The 24271-nt window shown below is 37.8% G+C and overlaps 3 protein-coding genes and 2 long non-coding RNA genes across 7 annotated transcripts in view; 4 read left to right on the top strand and 1 right to left on the bottom strand.

The window, feature by feature from the left end:
• The window catches only part of LOC129751237 (semaphorin-1A), a 213984-nt gene extending 204128 nt beyond the window's left edge, over positions 1–9856 (top strand). For 2 of the 3 annotated variants that reach the window (XM_055746614.1, XM_055746613.1), the window contains 6 exons: positions 4281–4688; positions 4756–5091; positions 5159–6202; positions 6622–6790; positions 7017–7266; positions 7868–9856. In XM_055746614.1, the coding sequence (XP_055602589.1) occupies positions 4281–4688; positions 4756–5091; positions 5159–6202; positions 6622–6790; positions 7017–7266; positions 7868–7897 (2237 nt within the window). In that variant the 3' untranslated portion in view covers positions 7898–9856. Of the gene's footprint in view, positions 1–4280; positions 4689–4755; positions 5092–5158; positions 6203–6621; positions 6791–7016; positions 7290–7867 lie in introns of all 3 variants that reach the window. The other variant, XM_055746615.1, reaches the window with a different exon arrangement.
• On the top strand, positions 151–2594 carry LOC129751239 (uncharacterized). Its single transcript, XR_008738657.1, has 3 exons — positions 151–343; positions 394–559; positions 620–2594. It is a non-coding gene; the product is annotated as an uncharacterized LOC129751239 (long non-coding RNA).
• A 3395-nt stretch (positions 9857–13251) lies between the features above and the next one.
• Positions 13252–14527, top strand: LOC129750719 (uncharacterized). Its single transcript, XM_055745728.1, has 3 exons — positions 13252–13787; positions 14067–14202; positions 14305–14527. The coding sequence occupies exons 1-3, from the start codon at positions 13618–13620 to the stop codon at positions 14350–14352; spliced, it is 354 nt and encodes a 117-aa protein (XP_055601703.1). The 5' UTR covers positions 13252–13617; the 3' UTR covers positions 14353–14527.
• A 629-nt stretch (positions 14528–15156) lies between these two features.
• LOC129750860 (uncharacterized) lies at positions 15157–15739 on the top strand. Its single transcript, XR_008738513.1, has 3 exons — positions 15157–15297; positions 15362–15505; positions 15571–15739. It is a non-coding gene; the product is annotated as an uncharacterized LOC129750860 (long non-coding RNA).
• Positions 15740–20756: 5017 nt separating this feature from the next.
• On the bottom strand, positions 20757–21465 carry LOC129758565 (uncharacterized). The gene is made up of 2 exons (XM_055756095.1): positions 20913–21465; positions 20757–20796 (listed from the first exon to the last, which is right to left on the bottom strand). The coding sequence occupies exons 1-2, from the start codon at positions 21321–21323 to the stop codon at positions 20794–20796; spliced, it is 414 nt and encodes a 137-aa protein (XP_055612070.1). The 5' UTR covers positions 21324–21465; the 3' UTR covers positions 20757–20793.
• Between the last annotated feature and the right edge of the window lie 2806 nt (positions 21466–24271).

The following is a 24271-nucleotide window of genomic DNA, read 5'->3' as shown; positions in this document are numbered from 1 at the left end:
AGAAAATTATACAAGCCAGAAACGCTTAAACACCTAATTTTTTTTCGATGTAAATTGAATAGGATCTAATTTTACACATTTTTACACCTAAATCTCACACCCGTAACATAAGATTAGGTCGACACAGCTGAAACTAGATACAAATCCTAAATTTACGTCTTGCATGATGTGAAATTATGTTCTTAAAACTTAATAACGGGGTAAAAAAAATAAGTGTGTGAGATTCGACTCGGATTTGTTTTGTTTTGAAACGGGAATTATAGAGACTTATAGATTCGTTGTAGTTCTGTAAACTCGGTTCGGGAAAATTAATGACTACGGTTCAACCAAAATTCTGGAAGTGGTTAGTTCGCTCAAAAGTTCAAAAAATAACCATAACTTAAAGCCAAACAGTCTTTCAGATTTTTATTTATTCGTTATTGGATCTCGGAATTCAAAACACTACGAACGATGGAACTGCTGCTGAAAACAGTGTGGACTCTTGTTGTGTTCTGTGAGAAACTACCCATAGTTCATGTTCCATTTCCTTCTGCATATACTGCCCGATCAGAACAACAAGGTTTGTTTCGATTTTTTTTCTAGTACATCACGGAACTCATCACAAAAATTTTGTTTTTAGTTACACGTCATGCTCATCGTAATGCATTGAGGCAAAACAACGGGCAAGGTAGATCCAGTGATCCTGCCACGCTTACCAAATGGCCTGTACATGCTGCAACCAGTGAGTGGACAGTAGTCGATGTTTCGTTGCCCAAAAACAGTGCATACTTGTTCAGTTGACCACCTTGCGCTCGGAAAGGTACCGATAGAATCAGAAAAGAAAAGCTGTTAATTAATTTGTTTGTTTTTTTCTCTTGTCATTCCAATTTATGAAATCCAAAAACACGTCATCCCGAAGAAAGGCGTTGTCGATCCGTTAAGCCGGGTGGTTAGTGCTCCGATGAGGAGGTCGAAAAGATCGTCACCATCGTCTTAAATCTCAGCCAGTACAGGATCCCCGATTGGTTCCTGAACAGACAGAATGGCATCATCGATGGCAATTGTTCCAAGGTGACTTCTTCGATGGTCGACTCCAAGCTACGTGAAGATCTGGAGCGGCGAAATCAAATCCGTGCACAGCGTTGTCTTTTTCACTACTGGGACCTGCGAGAGCGCAGGCTACCGGCCGTCACGGTTACACCGTCGGTCAAAGAAGATGTAATCAAAGACAAAACGTGGACCAGTAACAGCCGAGGAGTACCGAGAATCCAGATGGATGATTGATTATGAGGTTTGGTGTTTCTGTATCGTTTATATAATTTATAAAATCATATTTGGATAGGCAGATCTTGTTTTACCAGCTGACATATTAGATGCTTCAAACAAATTTAAACGCCCTTGTGTAGGCACGATATTTTGTGTTCAAAGTAGGAAAGTCAATGTCAATTCATCATCCACATTTTCCACAAATACGTTGTATACATAAAGGCGTTTAAAGATTCATGAATAGAATGTGTAGAATGGCCTTCCTGGATCAATGCCAAAAGGTTCAGTTTTGATTTCGGTATGCCGAACAATTTTTCATATTTTATTCAGTGTTTAGTGCAAATTTCAGAACAATTTTTCCCATATTTTTTCAAATAAATTAAAAAAATCAATATTAGCCAAATGTAAGGGTAATGGAAAAGCACGTTTTCTCGAAATGAGTATTTGACACTCTTTTATTTGCTTGTTTATTCGTGTTATACAATTGGTCAAACATCGTATTTGTGTATGTTTACAATCGTGATGAATCCTGCACCAAATAATATGCTGTTCAAACGCATTTTATCGCAGATACAGGATGATAAAAATAATATTGATTACAAGCGTTCATTGAAATTACGAAGATTAGACTAGATAAAATAAAGTTTTTTTATATAGAGATGTCAAAAATAACAATTTACAAAATTTTTACAAGCTAAGTTTAGCCTAATAGGTGAATTCCTTCAACTTGATTTTTTTAAATTTCATATGAGGCTCATTTAATTGTTCATAAAACATAGAACAAAAAATCAGCTTCAAAGTCTTATTTGTTTTAGTTTTTGTCATATGTTACTTGCTGCTTGGGCTACCTAGTAGCTCAGGCGTAAGGCCGATGACATAGTGAGAGCGACGCGATGCGAATTAGTGACCACGGCCAATGCGAACTCTAGCGGCGAAACAAATTGACATCTGCTTCTCCGCGTTGAGTGTGTGAGGCTCAAGCGATTCACATACATTTTCATGAAATGTGGTTCGCTGTATTGGATCGCATTTGCCGGTACGCATCGCATCGCACTCACTATGTCATCGGCCTAAGTCATATTGATGTGATTTTTCTCATTATATATTTGAAGCCAAGATGCTTTGCTGTTTCTGATTTAGCCTTAATTTAATTTGTAGTGATAGTGTTTCTTAAAAAGATCATTGTTCGCGAAACTTTCTAGAAGATGAATGTACAGGTTGTTAAATTCATGGAACGTTATTATTTATTTTATTTTATTTGAGACCTACTCAATTCTTACAATAAACTTTCGTGACCTTTATCTAGATACGCCATTAACATAATTTCAAACTTATTTTTGTCAATAAAGTGATCAGTAAAGTGACTTATGTAGCACAGATAGAGGAAATCAAATAATCAACTAACAAAAGAAAAGCCACATATGGGACTGTCTTGACAGCAGCGACAGTTTGGTAGAATATCAAAATAAACTAAAACTTTTGCCCCCGAAAATGTATGTCTTAGAAATATTATTAATCCGAAATTTACTCTACGCAATGTAATTTCTAAAAAAAATCTAATTTTAGGTCAAAAACGATGCTTCATCATTGTGCGTCCAATTTCACATAAATTTACATCGTTGATGATTTAATATTGTGTACAATTCATGTCTTAGAATTTATAGCTTCAAGCGTTTCTGTTTTCTCTTGTGTAATTTTATGTCAAAAGTGATGCTTCTTTTTTGTGCATCCAATTTGACATAAATTTACACCAAAAAATTAATAGTGTGTGGATATTTCATACAAAATTTAGGAACAGTCCGGCCCGGCCCGGTTGCCCGGTTTTCATTGGAAAATGCCCGGATGTTGCCCGGATTTATTCACTTTATTTGGCAAATAAAACAAAATAAAACCAAATAGTGTTGTAAAAAATGATAATTTATGCCTTCAAAACGAAATTTTTGAGCAAGTTTTATAAAAAATAATCATGAAAGGTTTTTTGGAAGCCTCTAATACGATTTAAAATCTGTCGATGTACTTTGATGAAAAAACTTTTTTTTCAATCTTTTTTTTCTTGATATTTGTTGAATAATTTTTGGGTTTTGTCAAAATTTGCCCGGATTTCGGTCGTCATTTTTGAAATCTAATACCCGGATTTTGCCAGGTTTTTATATGCCCGGATTTGTCCGGCCCGGATATGTACTGAAAAAATTCTGGCAACCTTATTTTAACCACCTTTAACTTAGAAACGGATCTACCGATGTTCTAACTTGAAAGGATATCACTTTTCACCGACTAGACCAAGAAATTAAGTAACAAAGATAAATTTTTCAATATTTTATCTAAAACATTTTTTTTGTTATGTGATTTCAGTCTGTATCACAAACCCATACATGGGACAGGGAGTTCATAAATTAACATATTAAATTTCAAAGTTTTGATTTCCGACTACCCCTGCGATTGTGATCCAAAACCATTTGGTCATGTTTCGTGATAATAAATTCATAATCACCGTGACCGCGTTCGATTATCCATCCCCCCGCATATTAAGCTCACATAAAACCCGAGAGCCATAAAACTACTGTTACTTTCCAATTTGTTTATCATCTCGCTCGCTGACTGAACTGTTGTGAGGTCAACGTAAGAGTTCTCACCGTGTGGTGCCACCAGCGGTTTTGAAAAATTAAGCTAATTTAAACGTTTTTTTCTTCCACCCATCTTTCGGGCATCTTCATCCCAATCCGTGATCGGCAACATCCAATAACACAGCACAGCAGTTATGGAATGAATGGGATATCTTTCTCCTGTTGACGAAGACGATTTTCGCTTCGTTTTTGGAAAGTTTCACCGCTCTTGGTGGATGTCGTTGGTCCCCTCTCCAAACATGCTAAGCCTATGCATTGTCAGAGTTGATTTTTGAGGCTGCTTCTGCAGACTTTAAGAAGTTATGATCATCTCGCTCTAGGAGACTATTATGGACTCCTAATGAATCAATTAATTTTACTGACTCAGCCTGCCTTAGAGTTAAAGGTTTTTTTTCTCATTTCTCTTTCCAGATACCACGATACCGGCCTTTTTCGGTAACAGCACTGATTACTTTAAGCTACTGGCGCAGGACGAGAACTCGATATTGATTGGGGCGCGAAATGCCCTGTACAACATAAGCCTGGAGAGGTTGATAGAAAATCCCCGGCAACGGATCATGTGGACGTCGTCCGACGCCCACCGGGAGCTCTGTACGCTCAAGGGTAAACTGGACCAGGACTGCCAGAACTACATTCGAGTGTACGCTCGGGTCAACGCAAACAGGATCATGATTTGCGGGACCAATTCGTACAAGCCGCTGTGCCGATACTACAATGTTCTTCCCAGCGATGGTTCGATCGCCTACGACAATAACGAAATGGAGGCCTCGGGACGGTGTCCGTACAATCCACTGCACAACAGCACCTACGTGTATTCTGGTAATTTTAAGATTCGTTGTTAGCATCAATGTTGTGTTATTTCATATTTTATTTTTTTATACAACAGACGGCCAACTCTACTCGGCAACGGTAGCGGACTTTTCTGGTGCCGACCCGCTTATCTACCGAGAACCGTTGCGAACGGGACAGTACGACAACAAGCAGCTCAATCAGCCAGCCTTCGTGAGTTCGGTTGAGCATAACGGCTACGTGCTGTTCTTTTTCCGCGAGGTGGCGATCGAGTATATGAACTGCGGCAAGTCGATCTACTCTCGCGTGAGTCGAGTGTGCAAAAATGACAAGGGAGGGCTACACCCGCTTAACGACCGGTGGACATCATTCCTCAAGGCCCGGCTCAATTGTTCCATCCCCGGGGAGTATCCGTTCTACTTTGATGAAATCCGTAAGTTATTTGACCATTGAATTTTTTTTAAGTATTCAACTAAAAAAACAAATTTTTCCATCCGCAGAATCCACGACGAACGCGATCAGTGGCATTTACGGAGGTGATAACACTCAGATAATCTACGCAATTATGACAACGCCGGACAATGCGATCGGTGGATCGGCCGTGTGTGCCTTCTCGATACAAGACATCCTGGACACTTTCGAGGGTCCGTTCAAATCACAAAAGGACATGCACTCCAATTGGCTGCAGGTGCCTCAGAACCAAATCCCGGAACCGAGGCCGGGCAAGTGCGTGGACGACAGTCGAACCCTACCGAAGGCTTCGATCAACTTTGTGAAAATGAACACACTTATGGACCAATCAGTAAATTCGTTACACTCTCGGCCAATCTTCACCAGAGTCAGCTTACTGTATCGATTGTCGGCCATCGCCGTCGATCCGCAGGTAAAAGCTTTGGATGGAAACACATATGACGTGATTTTTGTTGGCACCAACGATGGAAAGGTGATCAAGTTTGTCAATATATTATCATCCAATTCGACGGACGAAGTAAAAACGGTTGTGATCAGTGAAACGCAGGCCTTCCCCGTGGGAACCAAAGTCAACGAAATGACTATATCGAGAAAAAATAAGAAACTGATTGTTATCAGCAACGGAAAGATCATCTCTCTTCCACTTAGCAACTGTAACGAACATGAGTACAAATCTTGCCGCAAGTGCTTAGAGCTGCAGGATCCTTACTGCGCCTGGGATGACGTTAACAGAGACTGCCGAGAGGTCGAAGATGCCCAAGCGGTTGGTTTTTCAATGGATAAACTCTACCAAAGCTTGGACGGTGCCAGTGTCAACGAAATATGCAAGCGATATGATCACCGACAGCACAAAACCGAAGATAACGATATCTACACCCGGGTTGATGGATCCGGTTACGCTGAAAAAGAAAGGTCCAGTGACAGTAAGAACGTAGTCATTATTCAGACCAAGACGCGTGGAACAGTTTCTTCGGTTGGACCCATCGACATTGATAACGAAATCACAATGACCTCAATTGAGGGTAACGAGTTGACCAATCGGATCGGTGCCAATCACTATCACCACAAGACAGGTTAGTTAAAACTGCATCCATGTATACCATTTTTTTTATCGAGTTTTATCATCACTCGTTCGATTTATGATTGATCGTCTTGCTTCAATTCGTTAAATTTGTTTCCAATTTGCATACATTTTCTCATGTGGCCAATTATTAATGGCATCTCGTTTCGGGTAACCCGGGTGAATTTTTCATTTGTCCTATACCTACCTATATTGGCATGAGAAAGTAATAAAAAATATTGTTTGTGCTAAAAATAGTAACACGCTCGCGCAATTTGCATTCCATTCGACCTTTGTTAGTGGCGATCATTGTTGGCAAAAATAGCATAGAAACGGTTCCACGAAATTGATTGTTTCCTTTGGATGATATTAAGTTGATACTTTAAAGTTGACATTTTTCTTATAAAAAATTACCTGTTTTTCGCATTACAGATACCCTTGTGAAGGAGGATCTCGCTTTCGCTTCGTCTGGTTGGATGTTCTACATCCTGCTGATTGCGTTTTCGTTGATCATTGGCGTCGTGATCGGTTTCGTAATATCGCGACAGTTTAACAAAAATAATCCCTTTCCCGGCAGCGAACACCGAAACCAGCTGAATTGGTAAGTTGTATTAATTTTTTTGTGAAGCAAAATAAGAATATTTGTTAATTTTATTGTAGTTTGACACATCAATGTTTCTCAAGATCTCTGCACACATTAACATAAGCTCTTTCAAAGTTCCTTACTGATTATGTTGTATCTAGTTAGATTATAGGATAATAAATAAATAATTTTTACTATAGGAGCATAAAGCCTTTAACAGTATTTCTTCATCGTTTCTTCCCAGGCATCCTACGAAACAATTCAGCATGCAGAACCGAACGAGCGGTGGGAAGGACGTTAATCTGCTGATGAACACCAACACCAATCAGTACCATACGCAGCAGCAGGCAATTGTGCAACAGCTGCAGCAGCACCATCAGAACAACATGAAAGATAACATCGATTTCGACTTCAAGGATCGAAGTGTAGAGTGCAAGAACTCGACGGAAAACCTCGAAAAGGACATCAGCAAAGGAATGGGAACGCTTCAGAAGGTGAAAAAGACGTACATTTGATAGTAAGAGCTCTAAACTTTAGAGAGTGCTTTCGGTGATTGGGTCAAAATAACAGCTCGCTGCTAGTGCGCAACAACATCCCCCTATATTTCGAAACTAGTAGGATTTGCATCCACACAAACACATCTAAAAACTACTTCCCCTGTAAAGTTTAAAAGGCGATTGGAACTACTTTATCGTCCAAATCTTTACAGTGTCATGAAAAAAATCAGAGATTTAAAAGTACATCTTTCACACAATTATCAACTGGAATGCAATTTGCTCATCTATCTTTCGCCTGAACTTGAGAGATGTTTTCTCTCTTACGACTAAAATTCGTCACACACAAAAGGTTCAAGGTTGTACGTTTCTTTCTACCTGGGTTCTTTCATTGTTGTTTTCAAAATTCCCAAAACATTACATAATCGTACTAGATATTTCGGAACCTCATTTACAACTGATAAAAACACCATAGAAAATGCTTCCGACCGGAATGATATATACAGATAAAACTATCATAACTACACTACACATGATATAACAAAATAACACCCTGCCGGAATCGCCATGTAATTGCAACGAGATTTTCTTTCCCCTACAGACGCGACAGTTGAAGACATTCAAGCCTTAGAAGATTTTTTGGAGAAAATCTAATGTTGTTTGTTGTTGATATGCGATATGATAGTGTATATAGATTGTTCACAACTCAGAACTGAAACAGTCAAAACACGTGGCAAACGTTAAGTAATTTTACCTTCGAGAGCGTATATTAGAAACAATTCGGAGAGACTGTGTGCCTAGCACATCTACAGCTAAATCCTTAATACCGTAGCCTTACAACACGTGCTGACTACTCACAATAGTGCTGTGAGAGGCCTTCTTATAAGAGAAACACATGCATGAAACACTATTCTCGTAATATCACTAGCTCGTCGTGAACCTTGAAGATGCACACGAACATGAACCGAAACGTAGCAAATGTGTTATTGCAGAGAACAGTAGTTAGCAGTCGATGCCTTACAACGGACCCACAACCCCGAAACAGAACCCAATCATTTAGTCGAGCATTGAAGAAGAATCGATCAAACTTTCCAATGTTGTTAGGAAAAGTTTTATAACTTTGCGATGCGTAGTTGGGCTCAAGTTTTGAACACATGCTTTTTTGCAATACATACTTCGGTATTTCAACATAAGTGAAAGGTAATGGATTTTAAATTTTTGTCGACAATTGTTTTAATTAAGGAGAAATGATCATGGCTTAGTCGTTGTTATTTATACTTAGCAGTGCTCTGCAGTGTACAAAATTTGATCCCATCAAATGCGCAACCATCCAACTTTCATTACATTAATGACATCCCAATGCGAATAGCCTCTTGTACCGTTTGAAATAGGCGCTCAAGTTTATGTTTTTCTACGTTCCATGACAACACTCTAGAAGACTCTGGAGGATAATCCATAAATACATGTAAATACAGCTCATTTCAACACTTGTCGCCTACACATAACGTTTAGTACAATTGCTCAAATCGAATCTCATACGAAAAATACTTCTCAAAAGTTACATGCAATTCTGTAAAGTTAAGAAACTTTTTTTTTATTTTATTTAAAGCTGTCAAGATGAACAAAAAAAATTAAGCAATAAATGTTGACAAAATTCCATCCAAACAAGAAAAAAGATCAAGCTATAAATGTTTTAACATACATATGATATTGTTGATCGATTTCGTAAGAAAGTATATAAACAATGAAAATGCGAAAAAAATCATCTTACTGATTTTGTTTATACCTGCAGATTGTATATGATTCGTAGGCTATGTAAAGAAAATAGAAAATCGACAGACGTGAGAGGTCAGATTTTTTAATATATTTATATGCTTAGTTAAATCAACAACGTGAAATGTGATAAATTTGAGTATTTTATTTTTGTATAATTTTAAGTCGTAGTTAGGTTATTTTAATCAGTCTAGGAATGTATGTAGCATGTATGTATGTAGAAATTTGTATAAAAAATACAAAAAGCTTGAAACAGTAGTTAAAATACTGCATTGTTTATTGATTAAACAACATCATGTTGTCAAACTAGCCTGATGATGGGACAAATGCAAATTGGTTCACATTTAGGAGAAACATCATTTTGTTTCTTGAAGGCAAAATTGTTTGTTATTTAAGCTTCTTTTACACCTCCAATGAAAATGAACGTTATCTTATTTTGCCAATTTTTCAACATAGCGGAATAAAAAACTTTTTTGACATGATGAAATCGATGGAGGACCTGTTTTAATGTGGACCTGTGTTTAGATTTCGCAGATTTTCACTGCGGAAAATAAAATAAGAACAGTTAAACAGATATTCATCAGCGGAAACATTTTAGAATAACCTTTTAACAATTTCAAATCGATTCTTAAAAAGAGTAACAAGGTCGCGGTGTTCAGTTGTTGACAAAATAAGATTTTCTACTTTCGCTTTCACTCGAGGTGTAAAATAAGGCTATTGGTTGGTATGAAAAATGCTGGACCTTGTAAAAATGTTGCGACACCTGTAAATAATCGATTTAAGTTAATTATACAGAGAAATAAAACTTATGAAAAAAGCATCGTTTTTCTTTGAAATCTTCGAAAATTTTCTCACTATCCCTGTGATGACAACAAAAATAATCTCAAATAATTGGCTAGGATAAACCAATTGTATAATTTTTGTTCTTTACTCAAATTTTGTCAATTGTAATTAGTCATTTTCGTCATCTTTGTCAGTTATGCAATTTCCGATATTTTTATCATTTTGTCAATTTTTTTCATTTTTGTCATTTTTGTATTGTTTTTCATATTGGTCAGTTTTAAGATTTTCGTAGTTTTGGTAATTTTTGTCTTGTTTTTCATTTAAGTCATTTTTATCTTGTTTTTCATTCTTGTGATTTTTATAAATCATTGGTCCTTTTTGTGATTTTTCTCGTTATTGTAATTTTTTCTTGTTTTCATTTTTGTTATTTCGGTCAATTTTTTCATTTTAGTTTTTTTTTCATTTTAATGATTTTCGTCATTTAAGTGATTTTTGTCATTATAGTAATTTTGTCCCTTTTTTATTTCTAAAATTATTTACTTACTTAATGTCCTCTGCTGCATATCGCCGCTGTAAAAGACCTCCACTGTCGACGATCCGGAGCCATAATCTTCACTTAGTCCCAGTCAAAATTCTCGTCAACAGTTTGGATTTCGGCTACTAGGCATCGCCGTTACGAGCTTTTGGGTCTGCCTCTTTTTTAATGTCCTTCTGGAAATTCCACTCAAGCGCCTCTCTGCAAATCTCGTTCACATGTTTTCGCAGCGTATGTCCAATCCATCTCCACTCACGCTCCCGAATCTCGATGTCTAGCACCTTTTGATGACACCGCGGAGATGTAGTTCTACGGCTAAAGCGCGGATAATATTCAATCCGCAGGCAGCCATGTACACACCATACCCAAGCAACCAGAATTCCCTTAAAAAGGTTCCATAGAAGCATAATCAGCTCTCGTTTGTGTCTGAAGAGAATGCTAATCAGCCCAAAATTTAAGTTCTTAAAGCTACTTTCAAGTTCGTTTAGGTGGCTGTAGAGAACGCTATTCAGCTTCTAAGAGAATGTCAAGAAACTTCTACGCGCCGAAAAAAAATCCAATTGACAGATTGCTCTGACAACCACATCCCTATCTCTGTAGATCAATGTAGCTGGGAAAATTCCAAGTGTACTTGTATACATATTTTTAATTAGTCGTGCATTTGATGGTTATTTGACGGATTGTGACGGTAAATTGACAGTGAAAAAACGGTTTGAAGTGTCAAACTTTTTTGTATTTGTGAGTTTTTATCCTTCATTTTATATCCATCACACATTCACTTCAAATTGATCAGTTGTTATACCTGTAGAACACTGATAGTTTACTCGCGTTAACTTTTTGCTGCAAGTGTGAGTGACTTAAGGAAACATGTTCAGTTCAAGCCATCTCCCCTTCAGTTCGAAGCTAACAGTCGACGCAGTAATACCTCTGCAGATCGCCCGGCCCCAATTTAGTGAAAACTTCTGATTTGCATGTGCTGCCTAGCAAAAGAGGAAAATCGATTGCCATCTAGCTATTCAGATTTCGAGGTATTTTATTGATATTTTTCCACTTTCTCATGTTTAATATTGTGTTTATTTTTCGAGATAATTTGGCCCCTAAAAGGCTTGAAAATATGAATCCACAAAGAAAACCAAGGGCTTCACGGACCGCATATACTGCAGTTTCACATGCGTATGCTGCTGCCTCTTTCCCACGACATTCGCAACAAGATGATATCGAGCACCGGGACCACAATAAGCACCTGGAGGAAGAAGGCCGATTGGTTCCGGACGTTTGCGGTGTGCTTTCCGCAATGATTGTGGCCCGCTGGTGAAGTAAAAGCTCAATTGCTCATCCAAAGTTACAAAGTGTTTGGAAAACTAAAAAATGATTAATAAATGTGTTATTTCAATGTATGCAAAAAGAAGTAAATAAAGTAAAAAATAAAGCAAATTATGTAAAATTAGAGCAAATGAAAATTATTAATATGAAGAAAAAGTCCTTAAATGCCACGTTTTAAGGTGACACACATACATATGCACTGCCATTTTTCAATACACTCACACATAAGCAAAAACCTATCACACCAATACTATCAAACAATGGCAGATGTCAACGAGAACTGTCATTCTGAACCAGGAATGTCATTTCTACTGTATCGGTTGGGCCATTTTCCACTAGAAAACAATGAGACGGCTAGTAGGCGGCTAGTAGGAATCCTACTAATCTTTCTAGTGGTCCTACTATTCTTTTCCGTCAAAGGGATGTCAGATTGCGGTTGCCGGTCTATCATGCACGCTCTTTTATTTAAACTCAAAATTAAGTAGTTTTGGCTCAAAACAGCACTTCGGTGGCTTCCCTCAACTTTGAGTTTGACTGGGCAATAGCAAAACTAAGTTCTGATAGGCATACTCAATACTAAGTTCGGCAGCCGAACTCGAATTTATCCTTTTTTTTCGAGGGTAGCTGATTTTCAGGGAATTAAAGGATGATTAAAATTTGTTGTACCCGGATGCTGCTGTTCTGGTACATTGCATTGCAATTACAGAGCGGTGGAAAGTTTTGACATTCCCGGTCTAAGAAAACTTCCGGATGTTACTTCCCACGGGAAGTTAACAACATCCGGATGTTTCCGGACATTCCAAGTCGCTCACCATATGATGACAATGACGGACAGAATTTTACGCTGACACGGTGAACATGCATTTCATTATGAAGTTCCTTCATAGTCTTCCGGTAATTGTTCCGGAACGACATAATTTTGCGACGTGTTCGTTGGTTGGTGTTCCGGTTCGGACTGAACTCGCTAAGTGTTTTCAGTCCAACAAAGAGAGTTCAATTTTTAGTTTATAAGGTCGAACTCAGCTTTGATCCCTCGCCGAAGGAAAAAAAAAGGGATCAATTTTGAGTTCGCAGTTCGAACTCCGTTTTGATCCATCGCAAGGAGGAAAAAAGGGTACTTAACTTTAAGTTCATAGAATCGAACTATGTTTTGAACCTCGGTCATACTTAATTTTGAGTTAAAAAAAAGAGCGTGTGGTCTATCTCATTGATTTTAACTACACTGCAAAAAAATCTGAATCCTTAAAAGCACTGAAAATGAAATCCACTAATATTACATGACATGGAATGCAATTTTATATTGTAAATTTACATTATCTAGAGAAATTGAGTCTTTAGCAGCACTGAATTTGAATAACTTTAATATTACATGACACAGAACACGATTTCGTAATGTAAAATTCCGTCACTTGTGATGCTTCTTTTTAATTACATCATATGTGATGTAATATCCTTAACAGCATGGAATCAAAAAAAAATTAGAATTACACGACACAGAATGTATAAGGGCATGGAATTTGGCTTAAAATAATATTACATATTAAGTCTAATAGCATTCATTTAACCAAACAAAAAACTTGAAAACATAAAAAAAACTAAACATTTGGTTCAAAAATTGGTTTATTTACAACGTTAAATAGCTTTTTATCATTGGATAGTGAACTTGCTCAATTTTGAGCCTGTTGCTCAAATTTTAGTTCAGCGGGAGACAGGAGGAAATTCCATCGCGTTCATCATGACGTTCATTACAGTTCCCATTTTTTCTTTGTTTTCATCGAACTAATTTAAACAATATTTTTAATCCTTAGGATTTAAAACATGTTTATTCTGCTGCGATATAACTCGTTAAACAGTCGCTAGTAATTCCTAAAAAGTTCCAGCAAATTGTTTTTCAAGTACAGATTTGGGTGAAAACGGTTCCACCTGCATCGATCGTGATGAAGAATGCTGGTCGTCATTATGCCCAAGTCGTCCGGAAGAAGGCATATTTTCCTGTCTGCAGGGGAAAAGAAGAGTGTTCTCTTATAGAGGGAATTAAAAAAGATCTGACCCTGCAAATACAAGATCTCCGCTTGATTTCTGAACTGACAGAAGGACATCAAAGATGGTAAGTGCACGCTGCTGACTGCTCCGACGAAGATTCCCAGCTGGGTTAAGCTTCGAAATAACTGAAGAAGATTTTGTTTCCCATCCCAGTCATTACTGGAGCTGTGTGTTAGGAAATTTGAATAGGTCCACTCTTTTGCCGAATCTTCGCCGGGAGTTAAAGTCAATTGACGAAAAAAATAAGATCTTGGTTTTCTTTCTATTAAATTTTAAGTTTCGATGTTATCCAATTCTTCTGTTGGTGGTTTACCAAAAATTTAAAGATTGTTGTTTTTTGCAGCTCTCCAGTGTGGCGATTGAACCGGGAACCTTTCACGGATACAAAAGCTTTGCTGAAAACTAAACCACCCTTTCTGTCCTCACGGTCTGAACCTGCTTGGTATTGGGTGTGCATTTTGGATACTGCTGGAATTCAGGTGAGTTTAAAGCTACATCCCATAGTGAACGTTTCACATTCCCGGGACGTTAATCTCAATTGATTTTGCCCGGTGGTAATTTTCATTTATCTTCTTTTACAGATTTTCTTCCACGTACACAAATTTATCGGCCTTCCTGAAATGCCGTAAAAGTAATTCCCTTGAACTTTTCCAAGTATTCCGGAAAAGGGACATAGGTACCTTCCGTTCGTGCGTAAGGCTGTAGATCGACAAGGGTGATGGACAAGAAAATCATCTTAGATTGCCGTGGGCAGTGGGCTAGGCTCTTCAAGGCCCGGAATCGAGAAATCAGTGGCAATGAAAACCGGGTTTTAAATTCCTTCTCAAAAGTGTAGTTTTTAATAATTTAGATAAGTGATATTGTGCAATTATCTTTCAATTTTGCCAAATTCCAATAAAATCTGAAAAAAAAACAGAATTTCTCATGTATTTTTTTCTTATTGGAATAAAAAAAGCCCTATAGAGAAATAAATCTATAAAATTACATCAGATATGATGTAATGAAACAACGCGTCATGTTTGTCTGAATTTTCCATGCGAGTCAAATAATACATTTGTTTTAATTTTAAACGACGTGTAATTTTCAACTCGCACTGAAAATTCCGTCATATATGATGCTTCTTTTTATTTACATCATATGTGATGTAATTTTACAGATTTTTTTGGTAGTGTGTATATTTATTGTTTTCATTACAAAAGCTGCTTAGGGTATCCGCAGCAATCGCGAGTATAGTGAAAATGCTCACGCGTTTAATCACTTTCATACCGCACCGGGGGTTAGTATGAGGGTGAGCAAAATAGGGCCGTTGCCGTCGGGACCGACAAAATCACCAAATTAGCTCACTAGAAAGGGGCGAGAGCAAACATGCACTGAAAAAAAATCTACCGTTTAATGCTGAGCTAAGCAAACTACGTTCAGCGTGTAAAGTTTGTTTACATTTCATTGCGAGAAAAAGGTGAAAATTAGGACTCGGGAAAAAACGGAAGATGCTTGAGACTTCAATTCCGGGTGCAACGGTAGCTGTATTAGCTCCCGAAAGCACAGACATGGCATCAGCAACAACGAACAAAGCGGTAAAAAGTAACTATAATTTTTAATAAATTCCCAGGCTTGACTAATTGAATTTTTCTCTTCCAGAATCCTACAAATTTGGCTTGTTCCGAACTCTAGCTTAATCTCATATTTGCAACTGAAAGATCCCAAGGATTTCAATCTAGACGCTGTAAATAGTCCCGAAAAATGCTGCGCTCTAAATCTCTGTAATTGCTACAAATCAATATGGTAAGTTGATAACAAAACGTAGCCAAAAGTTATTGTTTATTTAAAAAACATTTTGATTTCATTAGGTCTTATTCGCCATTCGGATACTGTCTGCATACCTCAATGGAAATCAAGTGCTGTATCATCTGTGCCGAAAGAAATTGTGGCTCGTTGCACGTTTGGAATAAAACAACCGACCACCCTTTGGGGTTTGAAAATACATTGTACTGGCCCCTCCGAAATCGGAATTTAACCATAAACATCTTCATTCTATTCCGGCTCAAATCGGTTCGAGCAGAAATGGTGCTAACACAGGGAATTTCAGCGAACGATTTATAGAGAAAATATACACAGCAAATTTTTTTTTGCTGGAAACCAGCAAAATTTTGCTGGTTTTTGTCCCGCTGACTTTTCAGCAAAATTTCCAGCAATTTAAATTGCTGGAAAAAACAGCAAACGTTAATGCTGGTTTCCAGCAATTCAAATTGCTGAAAAATCAGCAATCCAGATTGCTGGAAACCAGCTATTTCTTTCAACACAACCGGCTGCATTTAGTATCAAATTTATATTTTAATTCAAAATTAAATTTTGATTACTGGCTATGCATATAATAAGCAATAAAAACAATTATTTCCTCCCGTTTTTTCAATAAAGGTATATGTTTATTTCCAGAAACACGATATTTTTTTAAAAATATTCTATAACACCGGCTGGGCTGGCAGCTTTGTACCAAAGTGTTGATCATCCGCCATCTGTAAAAATAGTTTTGATAAGAATATTTTAGAGATTATCTATCTGTCCAAGAAAAACTCACCCTTAACTTATTATCTGGTTGCTAGAATATAGAGGAAATTAAAATAATTATATTAATTTAACCAAAATTCGTAAAATAGAATCTCACCTTGCTCCAGCGTACGAAACAAAAACAAACTCCAAATTGACAACTCGATTGCTGATTTTCCAGCAAACTAGATCAATTGCTGGAAAGTCCAGCAATTCGAAAACCGATTGCTGATTTTTCAGCAAAAATGACAAGAACACAACTGAATGCTGAAAAATCCAGCAAATCGAAAACCGATTGCTGGTTTCCAGCAAAAATTTGGATTGCTGAACGTTTCCAGCAAATTTTTTTGCTGGAAATCGAGGCAAAAATTTACAGTGTATGTTCGATTATAGACTATCAAATGTTTATTGGCGATATTTTTTATCTAACAAAGAGTTGAATAAAATGATGAATTCAAGTTAAAATAACAAAATAGCAATATTCGCATGTTACCTTAACTAGAAATGTACTATGGGTTTTATGATGACTGTCTGTGGTACCATATGCGAAGCTATTTCTTTAGGGCATCCGCAGCAATCGCGAGCAAAGTGAAAATGCTCACGAGTTTAATCACTTCCATACCGCACCGGGGGTTAGTATGAAGGTGAGCAAAATAGGGCCGTTGCTGTCGGGACCGACAAAATCACCAAATTTGCTCACTAGAAAGGGGCGAGATCAAACATGCACTGAAAAAATTCTACCGTTTTAAGCAGAATTAAACAAACGAACGGAAAGCGGAAACTTTTTTTTATTGCGCAAAAACTAATTCCATGAAATATTTCCGAAAAGCCCTTCAAGTCCGACGATTGCTTTCTGAAAATTTTGATTGTGCATTCCGTGTAGTAAACATTTTACTGACTTTCACAACCTTCAGTGAAGCTTCAAGGATTTTTCTCGGAGTAATAATAATCGAGACCAGTGCGCTGTGCAGGATTTTTGTATCCGGCCGTATGGGTGGCATTCCATTACTGTCCCTACCAATTCGGCTTTTGAAACGAGGTCTCTCAATAAGTTTGCAACTAATGGGACCCAGTTTTTCGGAACAGCAACTAACGTTGGACAGAAAAAGAAGTTAAAGATTTAAGCAGAATTAAACAAACGACGTCGCAGCGTGTGTATGTTTGTTGATATTCATTTTAAGAAAAAATGTGTATGAGATTAAAATTGTGGAAGGGTTTTTTTTTAAATAACCAGTTGAATTCGCAATTTCGTTACATTTTTTCGGGTTCATCCAGGAATTGAACGAGAAAGTGCAATTGCTGGTTCTGATGGTGAGTTATTTATTTTGTATTTTATATTGTTCAGGACTCTCTCACTCAATTTCAGATAAACAAACTCGAAGCATCGTATTTTATGACCAAAAATGATCATGTAACATAAGAAGAGCCGTTTGGTGGACGACTCCGAAAATTTACTCGGTCCGTATTAATTTAAGATTAAGATTTTCTTCAAAAGTTTTCTCAGTGCAATGCTAAATTTAAAAACAATTATGCTACCGCCCGGTGCGCGAAAGAGTGTCCCAAGCAACCAAAAGTCGCTCACTTACTTAAGCATGGAATTGCAAAGTTCGTATTTGGCTGAAAAAAGATGTTTTGAGACTTTCAGGTGCTCATATTACCTTAAAAGTTACCTAGAAACCTTCAGCGCCTTTGAAAAGGTGAAAAAGATGATTAAGGAACTTCTAAGCGCATCTTACGAAACTTCATTCAAGAAAGGCGCAAACGTTCGCTTAGCACTTTCTAATGACCCGTTACGGAACCATCTTGGTAACGCGAAGAACTTGTTTGCACCTTTTAAGAGACATGTCAAATTTTCTGCCACCTGTCTATCAAAATTCACATATGTTGATTGTTTACATGAGAAGAACTAAAAACAGCAATCAATTATATAAAAATATAATCTAATAATCGATCCGTTTTTAATTGTTTCTTCGCGTAAAATCCAGGATCAGAGCCATCAAAATGGACCAGGAGCAGCAGGAGCTAACATTTGGAAAACATCATCATTCGAATGGGGCTGGTTCCGGCCGGATTTAGCAAATACTGTGACGGATAGAAGCAGAGCCGAAAAATTATATACCGTTCCATCCAAGACCGGTGTCCACCCTTCGGTAAATACAACATCAAACCAGGAACGACGCATAGCATTCGTTCTATCAGATCAACGCCAGTGTTTCAGATAATACCCACACCCAGCCGGAAGCTCCTGCTGTTTTCGGTAAAAAGATAATCTCTCGCGTATGTGTGTTGAGTAGTTATGATAAATAATATTTTATGACGAATATGCTTGTGTATTTTATTTATTCTACAATTCATTTCCAAAATTGAAACTCTAATTCTAATCGAGTAAAAATATTCAAAAAAAAAAACATTTTGTTTAAATACCACTTTAAACAACCTCTAAATGTTACGCTGGTTTGGTCAGGGGGTTAGCGGAGTTTCGTTTCATGTAAGAGAGCAGTGGTTCGATTCCTTAGTCGAATAGCAGTTTCTTTGTAATAAAAATAATGTTAAAACATAAATCAATGAGTTAAACCAAGCTAGACCGGTCAATCATCTGGTTGTCAGAGCAATCTGTCAAACCGATTTTTTTTTCAGCGCGTAGAAGTTTTTAGACATTCCCTTAAGGGCTGATTAGCATTCTCTACAGCTTCTTTAACGAACTTTAAAGTAGCTTTAAGAACTTAAATTTTGGGCTGTATAGAATTCTCTAGGAACATGGAAAAGGGCTGATTAAGCTTCTATGAGCACGTTTTAAGGGAATTCTGGTTGCTTGGGGTGTATCCCAAAACCGGTCCGCTGAAATGAGCAAAACCGGGCCGCGTATACTCACTTATTGGTGCGTTTGCTCTTAAAGATCTCTTAACAGTTTAGATCAGAAGCTTTCCTAAACAGTTTATAAGTGCTATAACCATTTGTGAACGTATATCGTTATAAGGTTTTTTTGAAACTTTCATCACTAAGGTCCAAATTGAGTATCAATATAAGGTTAAATTTCATGAATATTTCACGTACGATATTGTACAATCTCTAAAAATATACATATATCAGAACTTGTTCGTCGGAATCTAATTTAAGAATTTATCAGGCAATTGTTTACTAAAGCCTTAAAATTAAATAAAAACTTCAATGCATAGAATTCAACACAGTGTAATATTTGAATACAATTGAAAAAAATAATTATTTTCGAATGAATAAATAACTACTGCTTTGAATTCATTTATATGAACATTTTTTTTCAATTCTCTTTTTTCAGTGTAACAATTAAAACTCGCCGCGATGCTCACCCAACTGGTGCGCGAAAGAGTGTGTATCCTAAAACCGGTCCGCTGAAATGAGCAAAACCGGGCCGCGTATACTCACTTATTGGTGCGTTTGCTCTTACACGCCCAGAGAATTGAACCGCTGCTCTCTAGGTTGCAATGAAACTCACCAGCCTCTCGACCAATCCAGCAATAGCTGATTGCCACTGTAATGATTAGTATTTAAACTTAATGTCATTTGAGATGATTGAGTGGGTTGGTCAATAGAAGGTACCTTATTTCGTTCAAAGGACTTTCAGTACACAATATGAATCATAACAAAATTTATTCGAATATCTTATTTAACATTTATAAGAAAAATTCGAAAAAATCTTGAATTCCATTTGTAAATATCAGTAGAGATATAAACAAAACAAATACCATGACAAGAAATTGACAGACATTTTTGACATGTCGCTTAGAATTCCCATATAGGTTCTTTAAAACACCTTCAAGTATCTTAATGGTGCGCTTTAGAATGTTACGCGAACGTTATCGACCTTCTTGAAAAACATTTTTGACATGTCGCTTAGATTTCCCATATAGGTTCTTTAAAACACTTTCAAGTATCTTAATGGTGCGTTTTGGAATGTTACGCGAACGTTATCGACCTTCTTGAAAGAAGTTCCATTAAAAGCGCTTAGAAATTCCGTTATCGATAGTTTAACCTTTCAAAGGGCGATGGAAGTTCCTGAGTAGCTTTTACGCGACAAGAGTCACCTGAAGTTCCCGTAATACATTTTTTCAGCCAAATGTGAACTTCGGAGTTCGGAGTTAAGTAAAAACGCGACTTTTGGTTGCTTGGGTACAGTATACACACGCAGCGAAAAGATTTTTTATTTCAAAGGAAAGTGCCGCAAAAACAAAGGATTTTTTCCTTTGATTTTGGGATAAATAAAAATTCCTTTGATTCAAAGGCATTTTTCTTTGTTTCAAAGAATTTTTCTTTTGAAAAATCTTTGAATCAAAATATTAATGCTTTGAAACAAAAAACAGTTCCATTTGATGCAAAGTTGTTCTCGTTTGCTACAATATAATTTAGATTTAGATTTAAAAGGATTAGTTCATTGAACCATTTTCCTTTTTTTTTTTTTTGTAAATTCTTTATTTGAAACGGCTCATACCTTTAGGCTTTAAGGAGCCAAACTCGTTTTGTTTGATAACAATTGTGTGCTTATATCTAGTTCACTTTAAAAGAAAAAAGAAGATAGATAGGGAAATATGAAAATAAGAAGAAATTATAGACGAAGATCAATAGCTTTTAGGAAAAGATATATTTCGAACATGTAGTCCAAGTCTCTCACCCCCAGCACATCTCTCACTGGAACATAGGGTGGTTTTCCTCGGGCCCGAAGGGAGTCTATGAAATTCGTTCTGGCGACAAGATGGACCTCGCACGACCAAACAATATGCTCGATGTCATGGTAACCTTGGCCGCAACTACACAAATTGCTGCTAGCAATATTCAAACGATAGAGTACCGCGTCTAAGGAATAATGATTGGACATGAGACGGGAAAATATACGAATAAAATCTCGACTCAGGTCCAATCTATTAAACCATGGTTTAAGGCTTACCCTTGGGATAATCGAGTGCAGCCACCGACCCAACTCATCCTCGTCCCATTTGCGCTGCCAGTTGACAAGAGAGTTTCTTCGAACTAAAAAGTAAAATTCGTTGAAGGCAATTTCACGCTGGTACGTGTCGCCTTCCATCGCCCCCACCTTTGCCAGAGAGTCTGCCTTCTCATTACCCTCTATCGAGCAATGAGAGGGAACCCAAACAAAGGTGATGATAAAGCGACGTTTTGATAAAGCACTCAAACTATCCCGTATCTTCTCGAAGAAGTATGGCGAGTGCTTTCCCGGTTTTATTGAGTGGATTGCTTGAACAGAACTCAGACTATCCGTTACGATAAAGTAGTGCCCAACTGGCCTTGAAGCGATACTGTCCAAAGCACAATGAATAGCTGCTAACTCTGCTATATACACAGAGCATGGTGACTCGAGGCTGTAAGAGGCGCTAGATATTTCGTTGAACACTCCAAATCCTGTTGATTCCTCTATAAGTGATCCATCAGTAAAGTACATTTTATCAGCATCGACGTGTCTATATTTAGCTTCGAAAATTCTTGGAATCAGAAGGGAGCGATGAGGGACCGGGATTCCACAAATTTCCTGCTGCATAGACAAATCAAACTGGACAGAAGAATGATCGTAGTCTGGGCTACAAACACGAGTTGGAGAGAATGAAGAAGGGTTTACCTGCATTGACATGAGGACATGGTATATAGACATAAACCTGGTTTGAAAATTTTGCTCAAGTAGCCTGTCAAAATTTACAATCACCAGTGGGTTCATGACCTCACACCTGATGAGGAACCGAAGTGATAGTAGATTGAATCGATCTTTCAAAGGGAGTATTCCTGCCAAAACTTCAAGACTCATGTTGTGCGTTGAGGGCATACAGCCCAAAGCGATGCGAAGACAACGGTATTGGATACGCTCGAGTTTGAGGAGGTGAGTTTTGGCAGCTGACTGGAAACAGAAGCTACCATATTCCATCACTGAGAGAATAGTTGTTCGATACAATTTTAAAAGATCTTCTGGATGGGCTCCCCACCAGGTGCCAGTGATTGATCGGAGAAAATTCATTCTTTGTTGGCATTTTCCTTTCAGATACTCAATGTGGGCTCTCCAAGTACACTTGGAATCAAACCAAACCCCAAGATACTTAAAACACCTCGATTGAGTGATCGTTCGGCCTAGAAGTTGAAGCTTAGGTTGAGCAGGTCTACGTTTCTTAGAGAAAACAACCATCTCCGTTTTCTGAGGAGAAAACTCAATCCCAAGCCCCAAAGCCCAGGATGACAATCTGTTTAAAGTATCTTGTAAAGGTCTGAGCAGATGAGACTCAGTAGAACCTGTGACAGACACCACGCCGTCATCTGCAAGTTGTCTTAGAGTGCAGCCTTCAGAGAGACAACTGTCGATGTCATTTACGTAAAAGTTGTACAAAAGTGGACTCAAACATGAACCCTGTGGGAGGCCCATGTAGGAGGTTCTTCTAATTGCAATATCTCCGTGAGCAAAGTTCAGATGTTTCTCACAAAGCAAGCTGTATAAGATGTTGTTCAATAGAGGAGGCAGACCCCGGGAGTGCAATTTGTCTGACAACACCTCTATTGAAACTGCATCAAAAGCTCCCTTTATGTCTAGAAACACTGAAGCCATTTGCTCACGTTTTGCGTACGCCATTTGTATCTCTGAAGATAGCAAAGCAAGACAATCGTTTGTCCCTTTGCCCCTTCGGAACCCAAATTGAGTATCTGAAAGGAGACCATTTGCTTCTACCCATTTATCCAAACGAAACAAAATCATTTTCTCCATCAACTTGCGTATACAAGACAACATCGCTATTGGACGGTACGAATTCGCATCGGACGCTGGTTTTCCGGGCTTTTGGATAGCGATAACTCTCACTTCTCTCCACTCTTGGGGAACAATGTTGTTCTCCAAGAATTGATTAAATAAATTTAACAAGCGAAACTTGGCGGCGTCCGGAAGGTTTTTCAACAAGTTAAATTTGATTTTATCAATTCCCGGAGCTGAATTGTTGCAAGAGAGGAGGGCAAGTGAAAATTCGACCATCGAAAAGGTGGAATCCAGACCACACCTATCAGGAGGCACGTTCCGGATTATTTTTTGTACAGGTGTAGAATCTGGGCAGACTTTCCGTGCAAAGTTTAATATCCATCTATGTGTGTTTTCTTCACTTTCATTTGTAGATGATCGATTGCGCATGCTTCGTGCCACTTTCCATAAGGTACTCAAGGATGTTTCCCGTGATAAACCACCCACAAAATTCCTCCAATACGCCTTTTTCTTCCCTTTGATCAATTTTTTGAACTGATTTTCAAGGGAAACATATGATTCAAAAAGGACGAGGGTTCCATGTTTTCGAAAATCTTTGAATGCTTTTGATTTGTCCTTATAAAGCTTGGAACACTGCTGGTCCCACCATGGATTTGGGGGCCTTCGAAGAACAGATGAATCTGGGATGGGTTTTTTTTGAGCGCAAAGTGCACTTTCATGGATCAAACGAGAAAGAAAGTGATACTCCTCCAAAGGAGGTAAAACATTCATAGAATTAATGGCATCTGTTATTTCGTCCGAGTACTTTTTCCAATCGATGTGTCTTGTAAGGTCATATGCCATATTTGTTGAATTTGAAGTGCTGGCCCCATTGGTGATTGTAATTTTGATTGGCAAGTGATCACTACCATTGGGATCAGGGATTACCTTCCACTGGCAATCCAATGATAGTGAATTTGAGCAGAGTGAGAGGTCAATTGCACTTGGTCTTGCAGGGGGTTTAGGTACCCGTGTTTTTTCACCCGTGTTCAAAATTGTTAAATTGAAACTGTCACAAATGTCATAAATAAGAGTAGAACGACAATCGTCAGTTTGTTCTCCCCAGACAGTTCCATGTGAATTGAAGTCGCCCAGGATCAACCTTGGCTCAGGAAGCACTGAGCACAGGTCCTCTAGGTGATTTCGATCCACTGCAACTCTATGAGGCCAGTACAAACTGACAACGCATAAGTCCTTACCTCTTATAGTTATATGACATGCAACAGCTTCAATTCCTCCTGATAAAGGGA

This window comes from Uranotaenia lowii, chromosome 3 (assembly GCF_029784155.1).
Source record: "Uranotaenia lowii strain MFRU-FL chromosome 3, ASM2978415v1, whole genome shotgun sequence".
In the NCBI taxonomy this organism is placed as follows: domain Eukaryota; kingdom Metazoa; phylum Arthropoda; class Insecta; order Diptera; family Culicidae; genus Uranotaenia; species Uranotaenia lowii.
This window is presented reverse-complemented; position numbering and strand designations above follow the sequence as displayed.